This window comes from Heloderma suspectum, chromosome 7 (assembly GCF_057233095.1).
Source record: "Heloderma suspectum isolate Gila_16-S chromosome 7, 16-S_ref, whole genome shotgun sequence".
Lineage (NCBI taxonomy): Eukaryota > Metazoa > Chordata > Lepidosauria > Squamata > Helodermatidae > Heloderma > Heloderma suspectum.
The window spans coordinates 31,959,316-31,987,309 of record NC_139464.1 but is presented as its reverse complement, the minus strand read 5'-3'; the positions used below and the strand labels follow the sequence as shown (position 1 = coordinate 31,987,309).

Sequence of the window (27,994 nt, the reverse complement as noted above, 5' to 3'; positions counted from 1 at the left end):
GCACGCCTGTATGCTGTAGGTTACCCAATAAAGTCTCCTTGTAAGTAAACCTTTGAATCTGATTTATCACTATCTTGGCACCTCTAAGAGTTCAGCGCCCACTGCAGGGGCAACACAGCATGCTAAATGTGATCATGATCTAATTTGGCCCTCAGACCCTGGAAAGCCACGGCCCATTAAGCATGGACAAGATTGGGCAAGATTGACCAATTGTCTGGCTCAGTATAAGGCAGCCTCCACAGTTACTTTAATACAGAAGCTTGATTTCTCCCTTGCCCCCCCCACTCCCCTCCCTGGTTGCCCTTCCCTGATTTGGAAGCACTGAAATTTGGGTAACTGGGCTGGCCTCCAAAATTCAGTGATATATTATTCTGTCCTTTTTCAGCTTTGGATGTGAGTGCAGACCTGACCGAGTTGGGCCGCACTCCGGTTGCTGTGGTTTCTGCAGGCGTCAAGTCCATACTCGACATTGGCAGGACCCTGGAATATCTGGTAAGCAACAACAGCTGCAAAGCGGATGGCTGAGTGACGCAGCCTATTTCCATTCTGTAGTCTCAGCTCAGCTAGAATTAGCTGTCATGTAGGGTAGCCGCTTACGAATTGCCAAGAAAGAGGAAACGCATCACGAGGACAAAAGGGGACAGCAGTTTGCCTGCAATTTGCATATGCTGATTTGTATGTATAAATGCAAGCTTAGAAATTATTATTATAATTATATAATGTAATTATTATCTATAAATTAATTAAATAATTATTTAAACAGAAATGACGTCCTTCTCACCATAGTGTGGAAGATTGTGGCAGTTTAGCCAGGGTGCCTCCCTGTTCAGGTGCTAACTGTTGACGGGCAACAGTTCTTCTGGTTCTTTATCTTTAAACCAGTATTAGACAGGACAGGCCTTCAGACAGAGGGCGCCTTGAAATCACTGATGGTCCTCTGGCAGCTCTTCAAATAGAGGACTGTTCTTTGTAAAAGAGGACACAAGGCCACTGTACATCAGGAACCTGGCAACCTATTCATGAGGAGGCACTAATAACTCAAAGGTCCTCCCATACCATTGGTGACAGTTGTGGGTTTTCTAATGGACAAGAAGGATATACATTCTTTAAACATAATATAAAATCCATCCCCGTTAGGGTTGATGTGTATTCCAGCAGTGTCCCCATCCATTTCCTTCAGTTATCATTGGCAGTAGACCAGTGATCATAATCGCTTATTCCTTTGTCTCTGGTAACATAACTCCATTGATTTACTCCTCAGTAAATGCAATGCACAGGCAGTAAATGAAGAAAGACAAAGCTAGTTTCTTGTCAACCACTGACCCAGCTACCCCACCCCCCAGGGAAAAACAAGGACGCTGCCTTTGCTTATATCCATACGTTAATGTCATTGTCCGTATTGTTACTGAATAATGAGAATGAACAAACAGCCAGATTGGGGAAACAATCTGAGTAGGTTAAAGCTGGTCAAGGGGCAACTTAACAGGGCAATGAAATCCCACAGTGTTTCTGGCAGAAGCGGAGCAGTGGCGTGCATGTTATAGGGTAGGGGTGTCAAACCTTAGGCCTGTAGGCCAAATCCGGCCTACCTGGGTTCCCCAAATAGCCATGCCCCTCCCCTATGTCACCAGGTGGTTCCTGCTTTTTCCCCATGACTGCTGATGGTTTGGTGGTTTCCCAGCTTTTGCGCAGTTTTTTCCCATTCTAAAAGGTTGAAATGCCTCTTCTAACGTTTAGATCATGGCAGTAAGGGTTTTAAATTAAAATATACTGGTGTTTTTGGCTCTGCCTTCTTTGGCCTTTGGACCTGCCCACCCCTGGAATGAGACCATGGAGAGCTTCCCCGAAACTAAATTTGGCGCTCAGGCTGAAAGAGCTTCAAAATGCGTGTTATGGTGATTATAATGCCTATATTTAGGTATTATAATCCCTATTTTAAAAAACACACATGCCCAAAAGATTTGTTAGTCTAGGGCAGGGGTGGGGAACCTACGGCTGAGGGGCCACATGCAGATTTTGGGCTCAGTTTATGCAGACCTCAGCTTACTTTGCAAACCCTGCTCACTTTCGGCGCTGGCTGCAGCCGCTATTGGATTGTGGAGCCCGACAGGTTTTGACCCTGGTAATGCAGACCTTGACTGAGAAAAAGCTTCCCCACCTGTACTCTAGAGGTATGTTTCTTTCTTTGGGTGTGAAAAGTTGTGGGATCAAATCCCATCAAGCCCTTGCAACTGGGGGGAAATGGGCTCTCTTTAAGCCTTTGTGTGGCAGCTTGAAAAGAGGCTGCAGCTCAGTGGTACAGCATGTGTTATGGAGGCTGAATGTCTGAGGTTCAATCCCTGACATCTCCGGGTAGCAAGGCTAGAAAAAGCACCTGCCCATTGAAGAACTGGGCCAGGTGGGCCCCCCAGTCCAACTAAGCATAGGGCAGCTGCCTGTGCTCTTATATGGTGTAGCCAGGGATGGGTCCCTGGCCATGAAAAGATGGCTCGCCCTTGCATCTGTTCACGTTGGCTTCCCTGCTGACCTCTGCAGGAAACTCAAGGTGTCTGTGTGGCTGCCTTTGGAGAATCAAGAGACTTCCCAGCCTTCTTCTCCCGTCGGAGTGGCTTCCAGGCACCTTATCGGGTGCAGAACGAGGATGCTGCTGCTCAGCTGATCGGTGAGCTGTCAACACAAGAAGGCACTTGTTGCATGAGTGGATGCTAGCTGGGGTTTAACATAATGAGCATCTCAGTTTTCCTGACAAAGACTGCAATCTTCTCTCTCTCTCTCTCTCTCTCTCTCTCTCTCACACACACACGCACGCAAGACTAAAGCCTCAAGCTCTCCAGTTCATTAACAGTATTAAGGTAGAATACAAGAGGTAATTAGAATCAAGAGAGAGGGCCTTCTCAGTGGTGTCACCCCACTTTTGAAATAAACTCCCTGAAGAGTTTTGCCTGGCACTTATGTTATTATCTTTTCAGAACCAGGCAAAGACCTTTCTTTTCCCCCAGGCATTTGAGAGAGCTAGTTTTGAGGTAATTATGACTGTTTTATCAATTCCTGTGCAGTTTATTGTTTTGCATTGTATTGTCTTTTATTCTTTTAAATATTTGCATTATATTTTATATTTTTAACTTCTGTTTTAAAATGGCATGTTAGGTTTTTAAACTGGTTGTAATCCACCCAGAGAATATTAGATCTTGGGCAGATTAGAAATATACCAAATCAATAATTAATTAATTAATCCTGCCATGTTGGTGAAAATAGGTGATGCCAGTGGCTACTTCAGCCTTCCCTAAGTTGGTGCTCTCCAGATGTGTTGGACTACAACTCCTAGCATCCATCAGCTATACTGGCTGGGGTGCTGGGAGTTGTAGTCCAACATGTCTGGAGAGCATCAGATTGGGAAAGGCTGGGCTCCTGGGATAAGAAGCAACAATGGCTGTTTGCCCCTAATTTTCCTTTTCAAAAATAAAAGCTAGCAGATCAAGCGGCCAGCACTTTCCTTGTCATTTCGTCTGTTGATTTGCATTGCTCAGCCACCAAATGGCTGCGGCTTTTCTTTCTCAGCCAGGTCTTTGGCTTTGCGGTTGGGCAGCGGAGTGCTGATTGCGGTGCCCTGCCCTCAGGACCAAGCTGCTCCCGGACAGCTCATTGAAGAAGCAATCCAGCTGGCTTTGAGGGAGGCACGGTAAGAATCACTCCAGTCTGCTCCAGTAGCGTACCTCTGGCCACACCTCCACGGTGGGAAGTTTGGACACACCTGCAGAGAGAATGCTGTTTTGCGATCTTGCTGGTTTTGTAGTATCGATATGCCTGCCACCACTAGGTAGAAAATTATCTGATGTGACTTGTATTTTTTATTTTACAACAGATAGCAAAGATGATTGATTTCTGTCGTGTATGTGTGTGTGTGTAATTACCTTACCTATTCTTATCCAAGACTACTCCTGTTGTTACAACTGCAGGGAAAAGGGGATCACAGGAAAGGAGCTTACACCCTTCTTGCTGCAGAGGGTGAACGAGTTATCCAGTGGGGAGTCACTGAAATCCAGTATCCTTTCCTCAAAATACTCTCCTCTTATCTCAAGTCTTTCCCCCCGCCACCCCTCTCCCAAAAACTAATTGCACATTTTTCCCCCAAGTCCTTCTGTCTGGTCATCTGAAAAGCACTCTGTCCTGAACTCCTTCCCAAATTGTTTTCATAAAAAAAAAAAAGACCAGGCAGGCAGGCAGGCAGGAAGGAAGACCGAGGTTTGAACCCGTCTCTTTCCAGGAGAGGCACTGTATGATGCTACACAGTGCAAGCCAGATACTTCTTGGTTGGCCCGCAAAGACTCATTCTTCATTTTGGCTTAGGAGGCATCTGAGGGTAGTATCCCGTTGTGCCTGTGTGCTTGTGGGACTTGTTTCCAAAACGAGGCAGGTCAGTGGAATTTGCAGAAGGGAGCTCTGCTGATCCATCCTAATCCAGAAATGATTACTTCTGTTTCAGAGGACAGTCTTGTATTTGAAGAGCTGTCCATTCAAAATCCAGGTTAACGGTAAAGGCCCTTTTGAGATGTCACGCTAAGCCATGATGGTAAGGCATTTTTTGCTAACCACGGTGACTAAGTGTGTCGTGTCAGGTGAGAAATACCACATTCCTCGTGGGTAGTAAACCATCCTGGCTAACCACCCCCTGCAACAGAGATAAAGGGCCCCAGGGTGGCTTACCGTATTGTCTGGCAAGCTCCCTGGTGGTTAAAACGGGCTCTGGAGGACTTCCAGGCTGCAACAATAGAGTCCGCCAAGTAGAGTGTCCACCACTGCTGGTGTTGCTCTAGCCACCATGGACTTTCTCTATGGTCACTCAGCGATTGTGGATGCTGGAGTGGCTGCTGGGAGCCCATTCGCACAGCGGAGGATGACAGGATGCGCGCTAACAATCGCCAGGTGGGGGGGGTAGTGGAACCACGCAGTGGTGCGTGGTTCCACGATTGCCTGGCAGGCCTGCACATCCTGGTTTCGCTACCCCACCCCCCGCCGCAGTTACCCTAACCACCCTCTCCCCCAGTGTGCCTGAACAGGGCCAAAGAGTCATCAGAAGGGAGAGCAGCAGGGGCCTTGAAGTTGCCCATCCACAGATAGCAACACCTGGACAGCAGACTGAGCACGCACACAGATCATCTGTTCAGTCTTCCCCACTGTGGTGAGATGTATTTGTATTTCTACCTCAATTCCAGGAATTCTTTCTGAATTTCATCTATACCTATAAATTAGCATGTGCAGATCATATGCAGATCTGTGTCCTCTTTCGTCCTTTTCTGGGGGATGCGTTTCCTCTTTTTTGGCCATGTGTAAGTGGACACCCCAGAAGGCAGAGATGCAGCCATAGAGAAGAGTAGATCTCTGCATCAGATTGTTCCACCCACTTTTTTTTTTGCTTCCTGGGTTGTTATATTTTTGTTTTCCTTCACCAATCACCCCCTGCTCTCAGATATCGCCTTGATCAAGAACAACGCCAGAGTGGGCAGCCGCATAGCTGTGGCCCTGACTAAAATCCAAAGAGGCCGGTGCGGGAGAGACGGCTCGCCTCCAAACGAAAAGGCCTCTGCCGTGCCAAGACCAGTGAGTGCTCAGACCTGTGAGGGATACGCCTTTCCCAGAGAAGACAGCTAGAGTCTTGTGCACTTGCACATCCACCTCACTTCTAGCATGTGGCTTTTTGTGTGTGTTTTGCTGGAGATACTTGGACTGATTCGCTGAACTGGAATGCGTTATTTTTCCAATTGTGGCACACAGGTCAATGGGTGTGCTGGCTGGGATGATGTGTTATAGTCCAACACATCTGGAGGCCCACACAGAGTGGAGGCTGGTGGCTCTGATGTCAGTGAGGCTGTGAATCCACTCAGAGTTTCAGTCAGAACCAGTCAGATCTCTAAAGGAGCTATCCAAGGTGCTCTGTTTCCTTAATGCTCAGATTATAGCTGATAATGGAAGAGCTTGGGAAGTCAAGGAGAGCTCTGCATTGAGGATTTTGTCACATTTTTTCCATTTGTTTTCTTCTCCCCCACTTCCAGGTGGTAATTGGTGGCATCAACGTTGATATCATAGCCAAGGCAAGAGATGCAACAATACTGGTAATTGCATTTAGCATCATCATCATCACATTTATATCCCACCTTTTTTCCTCTTGCAAGGAACCCAAGGCAACTTACATGGTCCTCCTCCTCTCCATTTTATCCTCACAACAACCCTGGGAGGTAGGTTAGGCTGAGAGTCAGCGACTGGCCCAAAGTCATCCAGTGAGCTTCATGGCTGAGGCCGAATCTCCTGAATCCCAGTCCAGCACTCTAACCATGACACTACACTGGCTGCAATATCTTTACCTTAGTTCAGTCTATTACATCAAAGGTTGCTCAATTCAAGTAATTCACCTGTCACCTTTCCAGACCATTGAGAACTATAAAGACTGGCAGGCTGGAGCCACACAGGTACTGACCAGGCAGGTAATCAAGCCAGGGCACTGGCAGGCAATCAAGCAGGTAGAGGTGGGCAGTCTGAGGCTGTATATATATGGATAGAATTTGAGCAGTGAGTGGAAGTGCAGTAATTTCATTTGGGGCACAGCTACAACCTTGTCCACAGTTTTCAGCTGAAGCTGGATTTGCACAGGACTGATTGGCCCTTATGTCAAATACAGCATTATTTCCCTCCCTTCTCAGAGCAGGATGGTGCATAGAGATGTAAAATTTCCGGAAGTTTTGAGTCATGGGGGGAAAAAACGGGGCTTTTCGGGGGGGGGGGGGTCTGGAAATTTTGGGAAAAATTGAAAATTAAGCAATATTGTTTTTTTAGCGCTCTTTACAGATCTAAAGTCACTATGTTGCCTTACAACAGCCTTCCCCAGCCGGGCACCCTCCAGACACTTGCTGGGACCTGAAGTGCTGGCACCCTCCCCAGCACTTCAGGTCCCATCAGCTTCAGGCAGCATGGCCAATGGTCCGGAATCCTGGGCACTGTAGTCCAAAACATCTGGAGGGCACCAAGTTGGGGAGAGAACAGAAAGCAGCCTTTTTGTTCCTAAAGTTATTTTATGTATAACTTGGTTTGCTCATAAAACTATCATATTTTAAAACTTTTAAAAGTAAACTCAGCAAATTTGTAGTTCTTGTCAGAATGATCTATATGATTACATTTAGTATACCAAACATTTACTGTCAAGAATACACAATGGTGACTCCACTCACATGTGGGGAAACTGAGCATAAATGTCTATCAGTAAAATATACTTCAGATCAATAATTATAATAAGTAATGAAAGAAATACTGTACTGGGAATCTTACATAGAGGATTTTAAAAAACAATTTTCCCCATGGCTTCATTATTTCCAGACATTTTACATCTCTAGTCTTTCTATAAACGTGTTTTTATTACATGGGTTTTAGAAAACATTTTGTGGGGAGTAAAGGCTGGGCAACAATATATAAACACTTTGTCTTAAATTCTATAAGAAAATATTTCATAACCCAAGGCTGTTCGATTTTTCCAATTTTTCAGAAAAAACAAAAATGGCCCTTGGAAGAAAATGGAAAAAAACTGTTTCCCCCTCAATTATTCTGGTGTGGGGTTTTTTTGCCAGCCTTCACGTCTCTAATGGTGCACAGTGCTAATTGGTTTGCCCTTGTGCCAATCATGAAGCCACTCCCCCCACTTTCTTGGAGCAGCGTTGTTGTTTTTAAAGCACAGAACAAATGTTTGAGCAGATAACCATACAAGGTGCTTGAAAACAGCAGCTGTAGACATCTTGCCTGAAGCATGAGGGAAGGGTTGGACAGGAAGACACACTCAGAATTTGATGCACAGACTATATTTGATGCACAGGCTGTAGACCCATCTCAATCAGGCTTCAGGCCTGGGCATGGGACAGAAGCAGCCTTGGTCGCTTTGGTGGATGATATGAGGAGGGCTTTGGACAGGGGTTAATGCTCCTTCCTTGTTCTCCTTGACCTCTCAGCAGCTTTTGATACCGTTGACCATGGTATCCTCCTGGACCGCCTGGGGAGGATGGGCATTGGAGACATATTACGGGGGTTCAGGTCCTTCCTGTCTGTCAGGCACCAAAGGGTAGCACTGGGAGAGGAGGTGTCGGACCTGTGGCCACTCACGTGTGGGGTACCACGGGGATCCATCCTCTCCCCGATGCTATTTAACGTCTATGTGAAGCCGCTGGGGGCTGTCATCAGGAGGTTTGGGGTGCGGTGTCATCAGTATGCGGATGACACGCAGCTCTACCTCTCGTTCAAATCTTCAGCAGGGTTGGCTGTAGAATCCCTGTCTAAATGTTTGGAGACAGTGAGCGGCTGGATGGGGAGGAATAATCTGAAGCTGAACCCTGACAAGACCGAGGTACTTTTGGTGGGAGACAAGAGGAGGTTGGGGGATGTTGACCTGGTGCTGAATGGGGTACAGCTACCCTTGAAATACCAGGTCCGCAGCCTGGGGGTCATTTTAGACTCCCAGCTGTCCATGGAGGCTCAGGTGTCAGCCGTGAGCTGGACAGTGTTGTATCAACTCCATCTGATACAGCGGCTGTGCCCCTACCTTCCTGACCATCTGCTCCCATCGGTAGTACATGACCTGGTCTCCTCTCGTCTAGACTACTGTAATGTGCTGTACGTGTGGTTACCCTTGAAGATGGTCCGGAAGCTGCAGCTGGCGGAGAATGCGGCGGCTCACCTGATTAAAGGCAGCTGCCAGCGTGATCACATCACTCCGGTGCTGAAGGAGTTGCACTGGCTACCAGTTGTTTTCCGGGCCAAATTCAAGGAGTTGGTTTTGACCTTTAAAACCCTATATGGTTCCGGCCCAGCATAGCCTATCTCAAGGAGCACCTCCAGCAACACCAGAGAGGCTGCTCAACAAGATCAGTCTCGGATGGCCTTCTCTCTGTCCCATCAGCCAGGACAGCTAGGCTGGTGAGGACAAGGGAGAGGGCCTTCTTTGTGGTGGCTCCCATTCTGTGGAACTCTCTCCCTAGGGAACTCTGCCATGTTCCCTCTTTAAATAGCTTCCACCACACGTTGAAAACTTGGTTGTTCAGGCAGGCATTTGGGGTGGGCTAGGGAAATTTTAGAAAATGATGTTTTAATGTGTAATTTTATTTTTAAACTGTTTGTATTATTGTACATCGCCCAGAGTGGCTGGGTGATCGGCCAGATGGGCAATTAAGAAATTTAATAAATAAATACATAAATAAATGTTTATGTCACTAGAAAAGCAAATGTGTTGCGGGGGGAGAGGGGAAGCGGAGTTCACCGTGCAACAAAAAAAGCCCACAACCCTATTTCCAGATAGGTACATAGGAAGTTGCCTTATACTCAGTGGAGGCTGTTGGCTCCGATTTCGGTGGGGCTGTGAATCCATTCTGGGTTTCAGCCAGAAGCAGCCAGAACTCTAAGGGAGCTATCCACGGTGCTGAACCTTCACCATGGTTCAGCACCTTGATAGCGCCTTTAGAGTTGTGGTTGCTTCTGACTGAAACCCAGAATGGATTCACAGCCCCACCGAAATCGGAGCCAGCAGCCTCTACTGCTTATACAGAGTCAGAACTTCATCCATCTAGCCCAGTATTGTCAACCCTGACTGGCAGCTGCTCTCCGGGTTTCAGGCAGGAATTTTTCCTGCCCTACCTGGAGATGCTGGGGACCAAATCTTGGACCTTCTGCATGCAAAGCAGGTGCTCTACCGCTGAGCCGTGGCCCTCCTCCGTATCTGTATGCAACCTGAGAGCAGCTCAGTCTCTACATGAGCTACATGTTGCATGGACTTCAGCCAGAACCAAAAGCTTTATAGGCCCAGGCAGAAGCCTATCAGTTTCTTTTGTCACCTGATTCCTGTTGAGCTGGTTGCTTCAATACAGGGCTGGCTCTACCATTAGGTAGAGTGAGCCTGCTGCCTCAGGCAGTGGAGGGTGTGTGTGTGGGGGGGCAGCAGTAGGATCCCCTCCAGCTCCTTTTCTATGCTGGATGACAGAGGTGTGTGCACCACGGAGCCTGCCCCGAGCCCCCAAGGTGAGCCTGCTGCCCTCAGGTGCAGTGCAGGATGCTGTCCTATTGCCAGTGTTAAGTAAGGTTCAAACACCAGCCTAGACAGCTTACATACATGGAATGAAGGCAGGAGGGTGGCATCTTGTCCTTTGCTTCAGGCAGCAGAGCATTTTGGACTGGCCCTGCCACCCTTTGGCTGTATGTAATGGTGGCACTGTGATGCAGCAGAGAGCAGCTAGTCGGTCCCTCTTCTGGCAACCCACAGCGGTGGTGCAGGAAGTAAGAAACGCGATTCCTGCTGCCAGAGACACTGGTATAATGAACGCCATTTCGACACAAGGCATTTATCGTGTGCTTGTGATTGGCCACTCACAGAGGCTTGCAGGTTCTTCACGTGACGTTGTCAACCTCCAGGACATCTCCTGAAAGTTTTCCTGGTTATCCCACCTTAAAAAAGACTGGAGATAAGCTGGAATACAACCCCTCCCCTCGAAATTTTCGCAGTGTGTAGTGCTGGCGTTGCACAATAATTCCGCCAGTAGATGGCACTGTTTCATTGAAAACTATAGAAAGCCTCAGCAAGGCTGCCAAGAAAGGGTGTTTGCAATTCCACGTCACATTTGTCATCTAAAGGAGCCAATCCTAATCGCACCACAGAAATTGAAGCAAAATGCTCTGGTAGGGCTGTGAGATATCCTAAGCTTTAGGAGAGGGATCACAACCCTTAGAATAGGGGGGAAATCTGTACAAAAGCTGAGAAACCAAGCGATCAGTAGTTGCAGGGAGGGGGGTCAGGGATTTGGAGCCCAGGTGGGCAGACATAGAGCCCAGACCCCTGCCCTACAGGAAGAAAGAAGTGAGCACTCTTCCACACCCAGGTGGGAACATTAAATTACTAATGCTTTGAGGTGCACAGGGGTGGTGCAGCTTGCCTTTCAACCCCCTATTATGGGTTGTAGATGTTGATACAATAAAAATGATGGTTGTCGTGAAGCCCCATCCAAAGGAAAATATACACATGGACCCATGAGTTAAGAGTAATACAAACATTTCATAAGAAGTGATGAAACCCCAGATGAGTGGAGTGTGAAAAGGGGGGGGGGCTTAAAGTGATAATAGAATCATAGAACAGTTGGGTTGGAAGGGTCCTATAAGACCATCAAGTCCAACCCCCCTCTTTCTATGAATACATAGCTCTTTCTATGATACATAGAAAGAGCTGTTTGCTTTGCCCTCGGTCTAGAATGGTGGAACATTTGGTGCCAGGTGACGTAACCCACTTCTTTGGGGAAAGCAGGTTGTGTTCCATAGCTCATCACATTCGTGTTTTGTTCCATCACATTTGTGCTTAGCTGACAGGTGGCTGAAGAGAGAAATGGAAAAGTGCAATGGTTATTTAATTAAAAATCAACAAAACACTTTTTTCCCTCCTTGGAGACAGGAGGAAAATACAAACAGGATACACATTAGCCAAAATTATCGGATGTTATGAGTTTTATTTTCCAGAGGAAATGTGTGGACCTCAAGAGGAGATAGGAATCAATTTCTTGTGAAGGATGTCTGTAGCCCCAGCTAGTTCTGGATACCAGTACAGGAGACAGCAGAGGTGACACAACAATAGGATTAAAAGCTGGGTTGTCCTTGAATAAGGGGCCCTGCCCAAAATGTGTTGGACTATAGCAAGTATTTACCATAAATTGTTCCTCCTCTTTTACTCATGTTGTTGCCCTCCATTTTTAGTTTGTTTCTTCTCTTTGAGTTCATTGCTTTTCAAAAACATTTGTATTTGCTTGGTGTTGTTTTTCCATTCTGAACAGATGAATCTGCTCAGTTCCTCCCCCCCACCCGCCCTTTTAATTCCATCCTGAACATTTTGGAAAGGGGGTATAGAGTGCCATCCCTAAAATACATTCTCTGGACAAATGTCTTGATCCATCCTCCCACTCCTGTTCTGCAAGCAGTTAGAGAGCAATCCTATGGCCTCTAGACAGCATGGGGGGGGGAATCAGATTCCTGGATCCGAGGTCAGGGACAGTGCTCCAACCTTGGACCCAGGAGTCCAAGCTCCCTGCCCCCTTCCCCTGTCAGCATGGAGAGAACAGTGCCAGCTGCCTCCCTTGAGGTCACAAAAGTAAGCTCAGAGAGGAGGGAAAGAGATGGTTCTGTGGGTGGGGAGGGGACTGGGGAGGCCGGCTTAGAATGAATCCTCTGGCCTCCCCAGCCTCCTCTCCTCCTGCTCTGTGCTGTGGAGCCCCAGCTAGATGGGTGAAAAAGCCCATCTGACAAAAATGCAGAGTGGGAGGAGCATGGAGGCGAAGATCCTCTCTGCACTCCCCCTGCTCTGCATAGTATGCCTGTCAGCCTCCAAGTTTGGAGGCTCACGGACATCCCGATAGAATTGCGCCTGTAGGCTTTTAAAAAAAGCTTCTATTAGTGCCAATGGAAGCTTTTAAGAAGCCTAATTGCAGTGCAGGTCGAATGTTCCGGAAAGGCGCAGCTGGAGCAAAGGATTCACCCACCCCTTCCCATGTATCCCCCTTAAAATCTCCCTCTGTATCAATTTGACTTGAAAAAAGCCTGCCATTGGAGCCAATGGAAACTCCCACTGGAGCCAATTACAGCATAGGGATGATTTTGGGGGGTAGTCACAGCTGGGGAGGGGCATCTGTGTGTGGTGTGTGTATGAATGGGCTGAGAGATAGTAACTGGCCCAAGATTACTTGGTAAAATTCATGGCTGGATTGAGTTTTGAACCCTTGGGTTTCCCCAGGGTGGCTGGATGTGTATGACTGTTGTGGTGGGGAGATGTGTATGAGTCTGTGTAGGGTGGCCCTGCCCACCTTTTGCTTTGTCATTGCTCACTTTTGCCATGTGGCCCTTGGACGGTTTTCAGGCAGACAGTAGTTCCCCACCCCTGCTGTTCTAGGCTCTACCGGGCTAGATGGATACATAGTTTTTCTGGGTGGAAGGCAGCTTCCTGGGTTCTGATTTGTACCCAGTGGATTGCAAAGGCTGGGGCTGGTTACCCAAGAGTAGTGAAGATGGTAACTGGAGGAAGCATGGATTTGCCTTCATCCCTTCTATGACTGGACAAGGAGCAGAAAGCTAAGAGTGCCTCCTCCGAGGGAGGTTCACAAGGTGGCAACGAGAGGGCTTTTTCAGTGGTGGCCCCCCAATTGTGGAACCAGTGAGGTTCCCCTGGCATCACCACTGGCATCTTTCCGGTGTTGGGTTAAGACTGTGCTCTATTCCCAGGCATTTGATAGGACCTTTATGTCAGTTGTTTCTATTAGGTCCAGTATCTTATTGTAAATGCTTTAGCTGTTAAATTGGTTTTAAATTTTGTATGTTAGAGATTTTATATTATCTTTTTTATCTTGTATTGTGATCTGTATTTTTTGTGAACCACCCAGCCAGCTTCGCCTATTGGGTGGTATAGAAATGAAATACATACATACATACATATAAAATAATGCATTCTGCCACCCCAAAACACAGTAATGCAAGGGGTTGCTGCAGCCCGTCTGTGCTTGCCCCCTCAAATTGCAGACTTGTTCTTCCCTGCCAGTATGGCCTATTGTCAGAAATGTTGGAAGGTGAAGTCCCAAACCCCTGGAGATCTGCCTTCTGCCAAGCCCCTGGTTTAGATCAGCTAATGGAAAACAGGTGCACAATTTAAAGGGGAAAGCACAAAAGGCTATTAGTACAGATGATCTAATCCATCTGGGTTAAGAGCTGACACACATCATGTGGCGCTTCACTCCATCTGTTATTCTTAGGGGAAAAATCAGAGAAAATCATAGAGTTGGAAGGGGCCTACAAGACCATCGAGTCCAACCCCTGCTCAGTGCCGGAAGCCTGATTCCCAAGCGGTCTCCCATCCAAGTACTAACCAGGGCTGACCCTGCTTAGCTTCCGAGATCAGATGAGATCAGGCACATCCAGCCCTTTGCTGTCCCCCCCCCGCCCCCCCAAGTTCTTGTTGACTTGCTATATGGATGAGCCTTATCCAAGGGCATTCACAAAGCTACGCTGCCCCAAGGGGAAGCCATGGTAGTTCGATCAGTCCAAAACCAATATAGGCTAGTACTCCGTTCCCCAGCCTGGCTCCCTCCAGGTGGATTGACTACAACTCCCATCACCCCACCCAGCATGGCTAATGCTTGTGCTGGTGGGGATGATGGGAATTGTACTCCAAGCCATTTGGAGGGCACCAGGCTGGGGAAGGCTGTTGTATAATCTGGGAGAAATGCATAGGAATTAACAATACAGTCTTGAATATGCCTGCACAGAAGAAAGTTTCTTTGAATTAAATTGGGCTTACTCCCAGGTAAGTAGGGTATAAGGACTGCTGCCTAAGCATTTCATAATCATGATGCATCTTTCTTTTTTTGTTTTTCGTTTGCCTCCTTCTACTGACTTTTGCACTTGCAGGACGGAGGGCAGACCAATCCTTCAACGGTGAGGCAATCATTTGGCGGTGTGGGGAGAAACCTAGCAGGTACATTCACTTGAATTCTGTCCTCTGTGGGTTCTCTAATGCATGGGTGGGCAGAAAATTGATCTCCAGCTGTTTGGGACTTCAGCTCCCAGCATTCCTGACTGTTGGCCATGCTGGCAGGGAGTTGAAATCCAAAACATCTGGAGATCTACCTTCTGCTTACCCCTGCTCTAATGGATCCTCAGTTTGAAGGCTAGCCCTTGGGAAACCATAAATAAAACTCTTTCCAGCCTGTCTTCTTAGCCATGATAGACAGAGGCAGTATAACGACATACCCTGCTTGAGAGCGACCAGAGGCATCAAGTTGAGCATTGCTGGAGACAGAATGCTGGGTTAGATGGACCTTCGGTGATCCAGTAAGGTCAGTTCTTATGCTGGCAGACGACTTGGCAATTTACAGGTGAAGGACTTTGCCGGTCTCGTCATCTTTCTGCTTGCAGTTAGATGTCATTTGTGTCATTAGTTGACAGTCCACACAATTTAACAGGAATGTCTGAATATAACAATAGCAATTCTTCCATTGAGAGCCAGCCCGGTACGGTCTAGTCTAGGGGGTGGGGAACCTCTTTCAGCCTGAGGGCCAAATTTGTCTTGGGAGAAGCTCTCAGGGGCCACATTCCAGTGGTGGCCGGGGCCAAAGGCAAAAGGGGCAGGGCCAAAAATACAGAAAATACTATCAAGGTCAGATCTTGTCACATTCCTTCATCCTCCCCCTTTGCAATCAACACACTCCAGGACACAAGGCTTCAGGCTACACTACTTTATTAGCCAGCTTCTAGCTTCTTTACAAAGGCAGATTCTAGGAAACTCTCAGACTGCAATGAACCTGCTAATCTACACATCTGCGAATATCAACAGAGGAGACGAAGTGGAAGTTAGAGGAGTTGCCAGCAGTCTGGGCAAGAACTTCTCAGCCAGACCTGCTTCTCAGGGAAGCCCCTCCCTTAGGGTGGCTCCCTCCGACGTTGGCTTCCACGAGTGGCCAACCTGGCGGAGCATCTGAGCCCTGCCCCTAACTTTTCCCACTTCGCTCTGCGACAGACCCTAGCATCCCTCAAGTCACGCCCCTCGCTCTCCCCCTCCCCCGACACCTGGATTCTCATGGTGGAGGAATGGGGGGGGCATTCAGGCTGGGCCATCTGTGTGTCAAGGCCTTGGGAAGAAAGTCTCACCATATCTGGGCTCACTAGGGGGGGTGCCTCCCCCTGTTCTGGTTGTTCCCATTCCAATTCCGAGCTGCCAGACATCTCCACATGCTCAGATTCATTCCTGTCATCTCTTATAATAGACTGTAGCTCTATTGTCACTTAAAGCTTTCATTATTTATTTATTACATTTCTATATTGGCCCAATAGCTGAAGCTGCCTGGGCAGTTCACAAAAATTAAAACCACAAGGCACAGCGTAGAACAATATACAAATATGAAAGTTTAAAACTGCACTATAAAAGTAAAACCAGAATAAAACCTAGCAGCACTGCAGAGATTTAAAATTCAGAGTTAAAACAGCAGAGCTAAAAGACTGGAATGCTAAAATGCTGGGAGAATAAAATGGTCTTCACCTGGCGCTGGAAGGAGTACAGTGTAAGCGCCAGGCAAGCCTCTCTAGGGAGCTCATTCCACAGCAGAAAAGGCCCTTTTCCTGGAAGCCACCCACTTCACTTCCTTTGGCAAGGTTTCCCGGAGATGGGCCCCTGAAGATGATCTTAGGGTCTGGGCAGGTACATATAGGAGGAGATGATCCTTCAGTGAACCTGGCTCCAAGCTGTTTAGGTTTTTGAATGTTAATACTTTGAATCGGTACATTCAAAGTATTCTGAACACCAGAAGGCTGGACTGGGATCCCAGGAGGTGTGTATTTAGCCCCTGGGCCTGAGGTTCCCCAACCCTGCTCTGCAGTGACTGGCAGGTGATGCGAAAGTCCTCTACCTCCTAACTATTTCTTTCTTTTGCTGGAAATGCCAGAGATTGAACCCAGGACCATCCACTAGGGTGGCTTGTGAAATCTCATCTATATAAATTCCAATACGGCCAGACCTCTTCTGAGTTCCCTGAGCTGATGGAATGGGAGGGAACCATCGCTCAGTGGTAGAGCACATGCTTTGCACGCAGGAGGTCCCAGGTTCAATGCCTGGCATCTCTAGTTAAAAGGCTCAGGTTGTAGCAGGTGATGGGAACCATCTCTTCCAGAGACCCTGGAGAGCCACTGCTAGTCAGAGGAAGATGGACAAACATAGTCTGGCCTGCTATAAGCTTCCTATATAGAGCAGAGAAGGCAGCAGATAGTTAACTGCATTGACTGCAGCAGTCCCTTGAGTGCTGGGGCTAGCTGAGAAGCAAGGCAACAAAGCCAGCAAACGAATGTTCAAGCACACAGGTTTCAGTCCAATGGAGTTCAGGCTGTGCAGGAATGGTCAAGATAGGAGGCAAAGGGCAAAGCACAGGCAAGCAATCAGAGAAGTGGGGCCAGACTAAGGCAAGAGTGGTCAAGATAGTAGACAGAGGTCAATACATGGTTAGGCTGTCAGATATGTTACACGAAGCAGAGTGAAGAAGGAATCATAGAATCATAGAATAGTAGGGTTGGAAGGGGCCTACAAGGCCACTGAGTCCAACCCCCTGCCCAATGCAGGAATCCAAGTCAGAGCATCCCCAACAGATGGCTATCCAGCCTCGCCTTGAACGCCTCCAGTGTGGGAGAGCCCACCACCTCCCTAGGTAATTGGTTCCATTGTCGTATTGCTCTAACAGTCAGGAGGTTTTTCCTGATGTTCAGCCGGAATCTGGCTTCCTGCAACTTGAGCCCATTATTCCGTGTCCTGCACTCTGGGATGATCGAGAAGAGACCCTGGCCTTCCTCTCTGTGACAACCTTTCAAGTACTTGAAGAGTGCTATCCTATCTTCCCTCAGTCTTCTCAAGGCTAAAGATGCCCAGTTCTTTCAGTCTCTCTTCATAGGGCTTTGTTTCCAGTCCTCTGATCATCTTTGTTGATCAGAGGCCAAGAGTCAGTAGCATGAAGCATCAATCACAGGGCAAGGCACTGGAGATGGAAGAACAGTGTTTCCAGTACTTGGTAGGTACACACTAGAGGCTTCTGACACCAATGCCTGCTGCCCCACCCAAGGCTCAGCTGCAGTACATTAGAGTGCTTTGGTGACAGCCCTACTCATGAGGAGTTGCTTTCACCTGAGGAGTCCTTCCTTGCAAGTGAGCACCCCTTCTCACGGGAGCCCCACTAGCCTGTTGCTTGAGGGGACTATGCTCCAGGGGGTTGTTCAGCTTCTGCCTCAGAGGCAGAGTACCCTCCCCCTGACAAGGACCGACCTGCAGCCATCTCTCCCGAGGACCCAGGCTCCTCCTGGTCTGGTGACAATGACTGCTCTGGGGTGCCTTCCATTTCTAGGAGCGCTAACTCTTCCTCTGAGGGGAATTCCTCCTGTGGGAGCACGACACTGATGCATGTTTCCAAGAAGTTTCTGTCTCAATATTCAGGCTCAAGGTTGTTAGCACAGTGTCCAGCTTTGTTCTGTTTCTCTTTTGTTTTCAGATTGCTTAAGTCGTCTTGGGAAGACTCCGCTCTTTATCTCAGTCATGGGGAAAGATGAGCATTCCGAGTCCGTCCTACGCTACTGCAGGCATATGGTAGCTCCTAGTATGGGGTTATTCTGAACTGCTCTGCCAGGTGCTGGTGGTGGTTGTTCTTATACCAAGAATCACCTGATCTTGGTCCTGGTCCTGGTCTTGTAAAGATGTTGGCTTTGCTGCACGTACTAACATGGCCACTCCTCCGGACATGAGTGCTTTCTGTCATATGATGGATGCCAAAGTTTGCTGCATGATGAGCAAGCGTGAGTTTCCAGATGTCCAATGAAATGCTGCCCTTTGCATTGGAGCTTGCACAGGAGAAATAACCTTGTGGGTGTTGCACACTCATTGGGTCCAAACATCTGCCTGCAGAAATGAGCCAGGAAATGTTGGCCCTGAAAACATCCCTTTGAGCCCAAGAGGACTGATGTTCTTAGTGCAGGGGCAGGGAACTGGTGGCCTTCCAGATGTTGTTGGACTCCAGTTCCCCTTCAGCCCCAGCCAGTATGGCCCAGGGTGTGGGGTGATGGGAGCTGCAGTCCAACAACACCTGGAAGGCCACAGGTGTACATGCTCAAGAGCCATTGGTAGCAGTGGGACTCAGGCACATCCAGGTTGTGCTGAACCGAGCCCCCCCCAGGATGCTTCCACTGGGGTTGGTGTTCCACAGTTGCACTGTGGTGTTAAGCCAGGCCTTACTGAACTGGAAGCTGAATTCTGTATGCAGACAAGGATGCTTAGTTCTGTGCAGCTAGAGCTGGATTGGGGCCAGTACGTCTGACGCTCTAAAACCCCCAAGACTTAACAAGCCAAAGGGAGTTGCGGAAAAGAAAACATATTTCACTAAATTTATTTTCTCTCCCCTGCCGCCCTTGCTTTGAGGATATGGGAGGAGTCTTGCGACTGAAAGGACACAACACTGCCACATACTGTGCCGTTATCACACGCAGCGGAGAGCTCGCCCTGGGCTTGGGAGACATGGACATCCACCAGCAGATAACAGAGCAATACGTAAGGCTCTTCAGTAGCCCTCTGTCCACAGGGCCCTTCCCCAACCTGGTGCCCTCCAGATGTGCTGCAGTCCAACACATCTGGAGGGTACCAGGTTGGGAATGGCTTGTCCATAGCAATTGAAATCTAACAGTCTTTTGGGGGTTTTTTAACTTATGTGGTCCTAAGGGCCAAGGGGCCCCAGTATTTGAGCTGGCGGGTGGGTAGCTTCCTGGTACTCAGGGTAGTTGGGAGGGAAACAAAGAGGAAAATGAGAACTAGGTCGTTCTGGAAGGAACCTGTGTGAGAACAGCTGCTCAGGGGTCAATGAGCTAGGTGTCATTCATAGATGACAGCTCCGTCTTTTCACCATGCGGTCAAGCATATGGCTCCATGGCGCGTGGAGAAATCGTAGCACAAGGTGGACGATACACAGAGACAGCTGCCCAATTCTAGTAAAGATGGCACCTGGAAAAACCTCAGCCACAACCTGCCCTTCTGAACCATACCTGCCTTTGGGGCCCTTTCCAACATAAAAATATCACACATCAGTGCAAAGAGATGTGCTTGTCGAGAAAGCAATAGGCATGGGGCTGAGAACACCTAGAGTGTCCACTGTGGCTGGTGGCGCAATATTGGATTGGAAGCTCCTTGGGGGCAGGGATCTGTCTTCTTGTATCTGGTAAGTGCAAATACCCATTTGTGGCACTAAAGAAATCCTGTCAGGGTATGGAAACCCATGTGCTGCTTGTGTGATCCTGGAGACTTGAAGCTGATCAGTGCCAGACTTTACAGCTAGCCCTACATTTGTTTCATTTGTGTCCTGTCCTTCCTCCAAAGCGCTTAGGGTGGTGGAAATGGGGTTACCCCGCTCTATGCTTTGCTTTTCCAATTGTAGAGTCACTGGGGATTCCCAATCTACAGACATCATCTTCATAGCTAGGCTCAGATAATGGGTACTTTCAAGCACCCACTTGGAGCTGCTGCTGACTTCTTTGCCACCCACACTGAGCTTGTCCTTCAGAAACCAACAAGTGCTGAAAACCACTTTTCTAGCTCCTGTGCCTCCACCCACAACTCTTCCAGACATTGTGTTTCTAGGACGTGCTGAGCTGTAGAAACGCAGATAAACACAACCTGCTTGGTGGATGAGGTGTGGTTTGGGACACTAATGGAAGAGGTGATTAGGAGTGATTCAGGCGCAACTCCGCCCTTTTCCCCATTAATAAAAACTGTTGGGGGGGAAAAAACCAAGACTCTGTACTTAACAGGTGCTGGTGTTTTGTTAAGAAGGCATAGGCATGTCAGTAATTCACTTATCAACAAGAATCTTAAAAGATTGAAGATTTATTCCTGCTAGGAAAAAAGTGGTCATCGTCCCCACCTTCTCTACACCCTTTTCTGATCCCCATTCCATTATCAGAGGAAGGAAAAAGAGGGTAAAACTGTGAAAAGAGATATTATTCCCTTGGATCCCTGCAGAATAACAGACAACAACAAAAAAGCCGCAGAATTCCTGTCTACCTCTGCCTGTTGATGGACACTATGCTGTAATGATATACAAAGAGGCTTCTAGGGCAGGGAGGAAAGCCAATGGCACCAGCCAGTACCCTGGGCACAGTGTTAAGCTAGGTATGCCCTCGCTAGCTCCTTTTGCATGGTTTGGGCTGCAGTTCTATGCATACTTAGGAGTTCCACTGAGATCAGCATGGCGTATGTCTGAGTAAAGATGCATAGGATTCCACTGCATGTTTTTAACTCATGCAAAATGCCTTAGATTTGTGGAATGGAATCCTATGCATGTCTACTCAGAGTAAGCCCCACTGATTTTGACAGAAAAGACCTCTGCCTGCAACCATGGAGAACAGACATAAAGGGGGTGCAGAAAATGTATAGGAGGCCATGGTGGTGAATTCAGGGCTGGCATTTTCTTCAGTGCAAAACACACGTCTTCCAGAGCCCATTGGGCAGAGTTGTACCTTTGCAGCTTAAAACGAGCCTCATTCAAAATCGCCTTGCAACTGAACTGTTCCAAGGGTGCATGGCTAGGTGGGTCAGCCACCCCACCCCACCCCCGTCACCATGGTCTGAGTGGAGAAATGGGCTGATGCACATTCCTACTCCATTGGAACACAGCATGCTCACACTAACTAGGCTTGCAAATGTGAGCAGAAGCACATCTGGACAATAAAGAAGCAAACATAAAGCCAGGCATCTGTGCACCCAAAGTCTGGTGGTATCACACTAAATCAGGGTGGGGAACCAAGGGCTAATTCTGGCCCTCTGGGCTGCTCCAGATGGCTGTGTCCTCTTCCCCTGACCTCTGATCATTTGGTGGTTTTCCAGCTTTTGGGCAGGCTTCCCCCCATTCTAAAAGGTTGACATACCTCTCTTAAGTCTTAGCTGCTGGCAGTAAGAGCTTTAAGCTAAAATATGGTGCTATTTTTGGTATTTTGACCTCACCCCCTTGCCTTTAGCCCTGCTCACCACTGGAATGCAGCCCTCGAGAGCTTTTCTGAAGTTGAATTTGGCTCTCAGGCTGAAAGAAGTTCCCCGCCTCAATGCTAAGTTATGGAAGGGTAATTCATCTCAATGGCAGAATTTGCGTAGAAGCACCATCCTAGGCTTGCAGGCACCATCCTAGGCTTGCAGGAACTGGATCAGTCACAAGGAAAGAGAACATCTTGTCCTCTGTGCCCGCCTCAAATTCATCCAGGCACAGCTCTAGTAAATTTGTGGGGGCTGGCTTGTTATCAGATTTAGCACAAACAGGAGGAAAATGAAACAGGCAACTGACAGAATTTGGACAACTTGCTTTCCCTGTACAAACACAGCTCTTGTTCCACAGCAAGCCTACATTAAGAGGAGCAACCGAAGCATCCTAGCCAAATGGAACATGTCCAACCGTGGAATTCCCCTCGTAAGCTTTGGGAAGAGAGGAGACGTTTCCTTCGCAGAATCAGCTCAGCGTTTCCATTGCCAGCACTCACCTGTCATTTCCTTCAGGTGTCCAAGTTCAAGGAGAATCTGCGCTTGGCCCCGCTAGTGTGCATTGATGGGAATGTGCCAGTGTCCACCATTCAATACATCTGTCGGATTGCCCGAGATCAGCACCTAGCAGGTAAGAAGCAACTCTGTGCTAAAGCAGAGCCTAATGCCTTGTGCTAAGCACTTCCCACATTCCTCTAGGGCAGGGGTAGGCAACGCAGTGCAAGGGGGCACCAGTGCGCCCCCGGGTGCCTTTCTTGGTGCCTTTACCCCCACCCCACCCCTTGGTGTCTCCCACCCTCTTCTTACTGGATGCTGGGATTGCTGTGAAATGGGTTTAAAGGAATTGTTTAGCATGTTGCAGTTCATACCCCACCTCTGCCTTGTACTCAGTCTTTGGGGCAGGTTGCTTGGCCTTTGCCACACCTCCATGGTAGCCATTTTGTGGTAGTGCCCAGGACAGTTTCTCAAATTGCCAGATGTGCCCACAGTGCATAAAGGTTGCCTATCCTTGATGTCAGTGCCACCAGTTAATCTGCAGTGGTGGTGGATTTACATGTATGATTACAGCTTTTTATTAATACCACCCCTGACAATTGGTCAATGAATGCTTGCAGCTCTAACAATTTTTAACCATTATGATATTAAAAGAGCCCTGCTGGATCATGACCCAAAAAGATGGAAACTAGTCCAGCAATCTGTTTCTCAAAGTGGACATATTATTAGCGGCTTGGACATTTTAACACAGCCTTCCCCAACCTGGCACCCACCAGATGTGTCAGACTGCAATGCCTATCATACCCACTGGGGATGATGGAAGCTGTAGCCCAAAACATCTGGAGGGCACCAGGTTGGAGAAGCTGCTTTTTAATAGAAAGATGGTGGGTACAAAGCTCGACAAATCATTGCATAAAAGACAATGCTTCAAGTGTGTCGGGTTGATTAACCTCCTGCAATGCTCTTTTGAAGTGTGTTATGAGCCAACAGATGTGGACAAGGCTTCGAAGCCATTCCTTTCGGACAGCTGGAGAGCCCTGGCTTGCATATCTCCCAATCTGCGGGAACTCAGAGCGATCAGCCAGGCCCTGGGTCATCCTGTGCCAGCAGGTGAAGCACTTTTGAGAGCGGTGATGAGGAAGAAAAACGTATTTTTTGAAGCTAGGAACATATTGAATCTGCCTTCTACCAAGTCAGACCTTGGCCAGACTAGTTTAGCATTGTCAGTGCAAGGCCAGTTGCTCTCCCAGTGGCCCTTTAGCTGGAGATCCTGAGGGTGGTGCCTAGAACATTAAGTATGTCAAACATGTTCTCTGCCACTCCGCTGTGGCTCCTCCTGTGATCTGTGGCCTCCCCTGGGGCTACATTAGACAGGATGGCTGTGGTCACGCAACACGCTAACCCATGCTCAGTGGTTGAGTGTGGGCTGTTTGTCGAACTATGGGCTAGCGTGTTGTCTGAACCCAGGACATTTTCTGCAGGATGGCTTGTTAACCATGCAGGGTGGCTTGTTAATCACCCTAAAGAGCCCAATAACAACCCATGGGTTCTCAAGGTGGCTTGTTTGAGAAAAGGAAAACAGCGGATGTGATTCAGACTGGCACTGCAACACATGGGGAAGGGCATCTAAGCCTTTTTCCCTAGGCCATTTCCCCAACCAAAATTGCCCTCTCCCCAAAGCTGCTGTTTGCCCCTTGGAGAGAAAGAACCCAAAGGGACCTTGTCCTGATATCACATCTAGTTTGACCCTCAATATATGGCAGACGCTTGGGTAGGGACCTGCACACATCCCCCACACCTCCTCCACTCATACCAGGCACACTAAAAAAGCAGCTGTCCCTCAACACTTCCAGAAGTGGGAGCAGCAGCCTCACCTTTGTCATTAGGGTGGCCAAGCATCCTACTTTATGGAGGACAGTCCTCTGTGTCTAGGGCTGTCCAATCCAAGTCAGCGTAGAGATAATTCACCCTAAGAAGGGGTGATACTTGGCGCCTTGAAGTTGCCCATCCACACCTAGCGGCACCTGAACAGTGGCCTGAGCAAGGCATGCAGGTGCCCTGGCCGCAGTCTTCCCCACTGTGGTGAGATGTGTTGCATTTCGATTTAAGTTACAGTAATCATTTCTAAACGTGCATCTAGAGAGATAAATTAGCATATGCAAATATAATGCAAATCCTCTTTCTTGATGATTTTTGAGCGGCCACCGTATTTGTCATGTCGTCGTTTGCTTTGCGTGCTCTGACAGACCTGGGCCAAACACACCTGGGCTCAAACGGATGCCACAGGGCTTGGTCTGTAAGCCCAGCAAAACAGCACTCAGGTGGAGGAAACAACACTTTGCATTTGGGGGGCTGCTCCTGACACCTGCATTCTTTTCACAACTTGCGCATTGAGCCCATAAAGACTCCCAGTGGGGCTCAGGGTAGCTGCCCAAGTTCTGGAGTCAACATCTCTGGTGCAAAATCAGCAGCCTGCCCTGCGGTTGCTCATTCGCATCCTTCACTTGGCTGCCAAACCTCATGTTCTGAAGGTGTTGGCATTTTTGGTCAGCATCAGAAAAATGGAATGAGGACAAGGTCGGAAGACCAAATAGACCAAGGTTGAGTGAATGGTGGCCACAGGGGAAGGATGATGGACCATGAGCAGGTGTAAGACAGCCCCTTCACCAGAGTTGTTGGGGAGCAGAGCCGGTGCCTCATTAAACCAGCTACCACCAAGACCCCTTGCCAAAATTCTTTGTTTCAACAGTGGCACAGCCAAATGTAGAGTTACAGCATATTCCCCATAGTCCTAACCTCTTCTGGAATGAAAACTGAGTTGTTTACTGAGCTCTGCAACAGCCTTCTCCACTGTGGTGGTCTCCAGATGTGTTGGACTGCAACTTCCATCATGCTGGCTGTGAATCATGGGAGTTGTAGCTCAACACATCTGGAGGACATCAGGTTGGGGAAGGTTGGTAGAGGTGTACGAAACCCCACTTACCTGGCTCTGCCGGGTTCCGCTGCGGGGGGAGGCGCTCCGTCCCTCCCCCCAGAATCCTCGCCAGTGGGGGAGGCGATCTGGTCCTCCCCCCTGGAATCCTCGAAAGCCGGCTGTTCTCTGCGGTGGCTCCGCGGAACAGCTGGCCAGGCCCAGGCCAGGGCCATCCGCAGCCGGATTTCCGGCCGCGGAGGGCTCTGGGTAAGGGGAAAAAAAACACAACGCGTATGCAAATGGTGGCGGCTATGGCCGCTGCCATTTGCGTTCCTTATTTTTCTTCTTTTTTTTTTACAGAGACGTGATAGGCTACGTAAGTTTTTACGTAGCCTATCACGTCTCTGTAAAAAAAAAGACAAGACTGCAAATGGCGGCGGCGGCAGCTGGTTGGAAGACCAGCTGCCGCAGCCACCGCCGCCGCCCGGAATATCCACCCCAGGTAGGTCTCGTCCCGGGGGGAATCCGTGGGGGGGAGGGGGTTGGCAGGCCGTTCCGCCATGGAGTTCAGGGGGCCGAATGCACTGGCATTCGGCCTCACCGAGATCCGAGGCGGAATTCTCTGACATCCCTAAAGGTTGGTCTAGAGCAACACCTGGATTTCTCTTCCAATTCCCAAGACATGAGTCCAGTGAAAGGTCAGTGGTTTTACTGTGGCTCTGATGCCATGTGACTGGTTTTTATCCATTGAACTCTCAAGATCTGCCATCGAAGCTGGAAGACATGGTTGAGGCCGCCATGACCCTGGCCTGCCCCTTACTGAAAGAGTTGCACTGTGCGGTGGTAACCCTTGGCCAACATGGAGTACTGGTGTGCGGCCGGAACGTGGGTGGCAGCGTCTCCCTCCACCCTGGAACTTTCAGTAAGGTAGAAGGAGGCAAACGGGAAGGCATCAAGGGGGGGGAGGGGGAATGGGCAGCATGTACCACAGATAAAGAGTGGGTAACAAGTAGGGAAACAGGGGGAAAGGGACATTTCACAGAAAATTCTATGCCCCCTCATGAAATTACTATTCCCAGAGTTCCTCATGGTGAAACCATGACAATTAAACCACTTACAAATCCAGTTGTAATGCAGATATAGGCAGAAGCTTGCTTTTGGTTGAGGGAAATGGAACAGGCAAGAGAAATGAAGACCATTAGAAGCATTATCCCAGGTCCTCTTTGGTTTTTGAGGGTGTAGGAGACCATGCAGGAATTTTCAAGCATTAACTGTAACCATGAGGATTAGTAACCTGCCTTTAAAAAAAAACTGATAACCTGAGATTTCAGGGTAGTCAATATCTGTGCTATGCACCGTGGCTCCAATCCAAAAAAGTGTCCATTCTTAGAGTTTTGAATCTGTGGATATCCATTTGGAAGCATGAAATTTGAGAATCTAATTTCAGGGGACCCCCACCCCACCCCATTAGTTTTCCTGTTTCAACTGTGGAAGTCCTGGCTGGATCCCTGGGCTTACACCTTAGTAGCGTATGATCTACTATACTTCCAGCCCACTATAACTTTTCTTGAGCACAGCCCATTGAATGAACAGGAAGTTCCCTTCTTATGCGAACTCCACTTATTTTGAAAGTTTCTGTGCCCATTACTGGGGACTGTCCGTCTGTAGCATTTCTATGAAGCTGCCTTCCCCAACCTGGTGCCCTCCTGATATTTTGGATTACAACTCCCAGCATTCCAGGCCATTGGGCATGCTAGCCGAGGTTGAGGGGAGATGAAATCCAAAACGTTAGCTTGGGCAAGGCTGCCATACCGTTTTTTCTCCAGGCTCACTTTCTTGCCTTGTCTCTCCTATCTTGCTTTTCAGAGCACTGCAGACGGGCTGTGCGCTACTCACTACCCAGCAGTCCCAGTCCTTGCGGAGGAGATAGTGAACGTCTCCGGAGCCGGTGACAGGTATGTTGCTCAGCACCCCGTGAAGTCTGGTGCCCTCGCTGTGGGTTCCTCTACCTTCTTCTATTTGGTCCCTGCCATTTTGGTTGCTGTGACAACATAACAGGGCACATGTATGCAGCATTGCTAAGGAAGAATGAGTCCAAATATTTATCTGGAGGTGGTGAGAGATGGGAAGATTATGGCAAGCTGTCGTTTTCCTGAGCCTTTTGTGAAGGAGCACGTCGTCAATTAGGTTTCAGCAAGAGGTTCACATCTTTCGCTCCACGTGCCTCGAGAAGCAGCCATTGTGAGAAGCACCTGGAGCCTCTTTGGAGCACAGCCAGGTTTCATCAAGGGAGGGGAAGGGACGTTCTAGCACGTCAGATAAAACGCTAGTCTTCAACACCTTTGACTGTTAAAACAACATTCTTCATCGACTAACAGCCCAGGGTCATGGGATCACTTGAAGCTTCACGAGGTACACGCAGTGGCTTGTGCACTCCAGCCAGATGTAAAAGTAAGTTCTACAGTAGTCTTCCTCAACCTGGCATGCTCCAGATGCGCTGGACTACAGTTCCCATCACCCCACAGCCAGCTATGCTGTGGGATGATGGGACTTGTAGTCCAACACATCTGGAGCAGCCTTCTCCACGTTGGAGAAGGCTGATCTATAGTGTACATTTTAAACCAGTTTTTGTGCATGCGGATGTGTTTTTACACAAACCGTTTTTAGACTGCTACAGCTTCTCCAAGACCCTTGCGAATCACACTTTTCTGACTGTAAGGCATACCTTGCGCCTTGATTGCGCTGCAGTTCCCAGGGTTCTTTGCTGGTAGTCATGACACTTAAACAGTGTTAAGGCTGATTTAAAGGGCTAGCACAGACAGACCCCAAATGCCCCCAGAATCTGATGCACAGGGAAGTGTGGCCAGCATACTGGCTCAGCTTGCTTGTCAGAAAATCTCATCCACTTTCTTATTACAAGAAAGGGCCAAAGGATGCCATGCAAGAAACGTAGATAGGGACAGGGTCCTTACTCCTGTCTGCACAACCCTTTTGTCCTT

The 27,994-nt window shown here is 48.5% G+C and overlaps 1 protein-coding gene across 2 annotated transcripts in view; it reads left to right on the top strand.

Annotated features, from left to right (window-relative positions):
• The window catches only part of LOC146339484 (uncharacterized), a 44,080-nt gene that overhangs the window by 13,826 nt on the left and 2,260 nt on the right, over nucleotides 1-27,994 (top strand). For both annotated transcript variants that reach the window (XM_084809505.1, XM_084809504.1), the window contains 13 exons: nucleotides 386-492; nucleotides 2,536-2,662; nucleotides 3,559-3,679; nucleotides 3,957-4,042; nucleotides 5,468-5,598; nucleotides 6,051-6,110; nucleotides 14,455-14,521; nucleotides 18,069-18,163; nucleotides 18,989-19,117; nucleotides 22,103-22,217; nucleotides 23,054-23,191; nucleotides 25,756-25,922; nucleotides 26,862-26,950. In XM_084809505.1, the coding sequence (XP_084665631.1) occupies nucleotides 386-492; nucleotides 2,536-2,662; nucleotides 3,559-3,679; nucleotides 3,957-4,042; nucleotides 5,468-5,598; nucleotides 6,051-6,110; nucleotides 14,455-14,521; nucleotides 18,069-18,163; nucleotides 18,989-19,117; nucleotides 22,103-22,217; nucleotides 23,054-23,191; nucleotides 25,756-25,922; nucleotides 26,862-26,950 (1,432 nt within the window). The remainder of the gene's footprint in view (nucleotides 1-385; nucleotides 493-2,535; nucleotides 2,663-3,558; nucleotides 3,680-3,956; nucleotides 4,043-5,467; nucleotides 5,599-6,050; nucleotides 6,111-14,454; nucleotides 14,522-18,068; nucleotides 18,164-18,988; nucleotides 19,118-22,102; nucleotides 22,218-23,053; nucleotides 23,192-25,755; nucleotides 25,923-26,861; nucleotides 26,951-27,994) is intronic.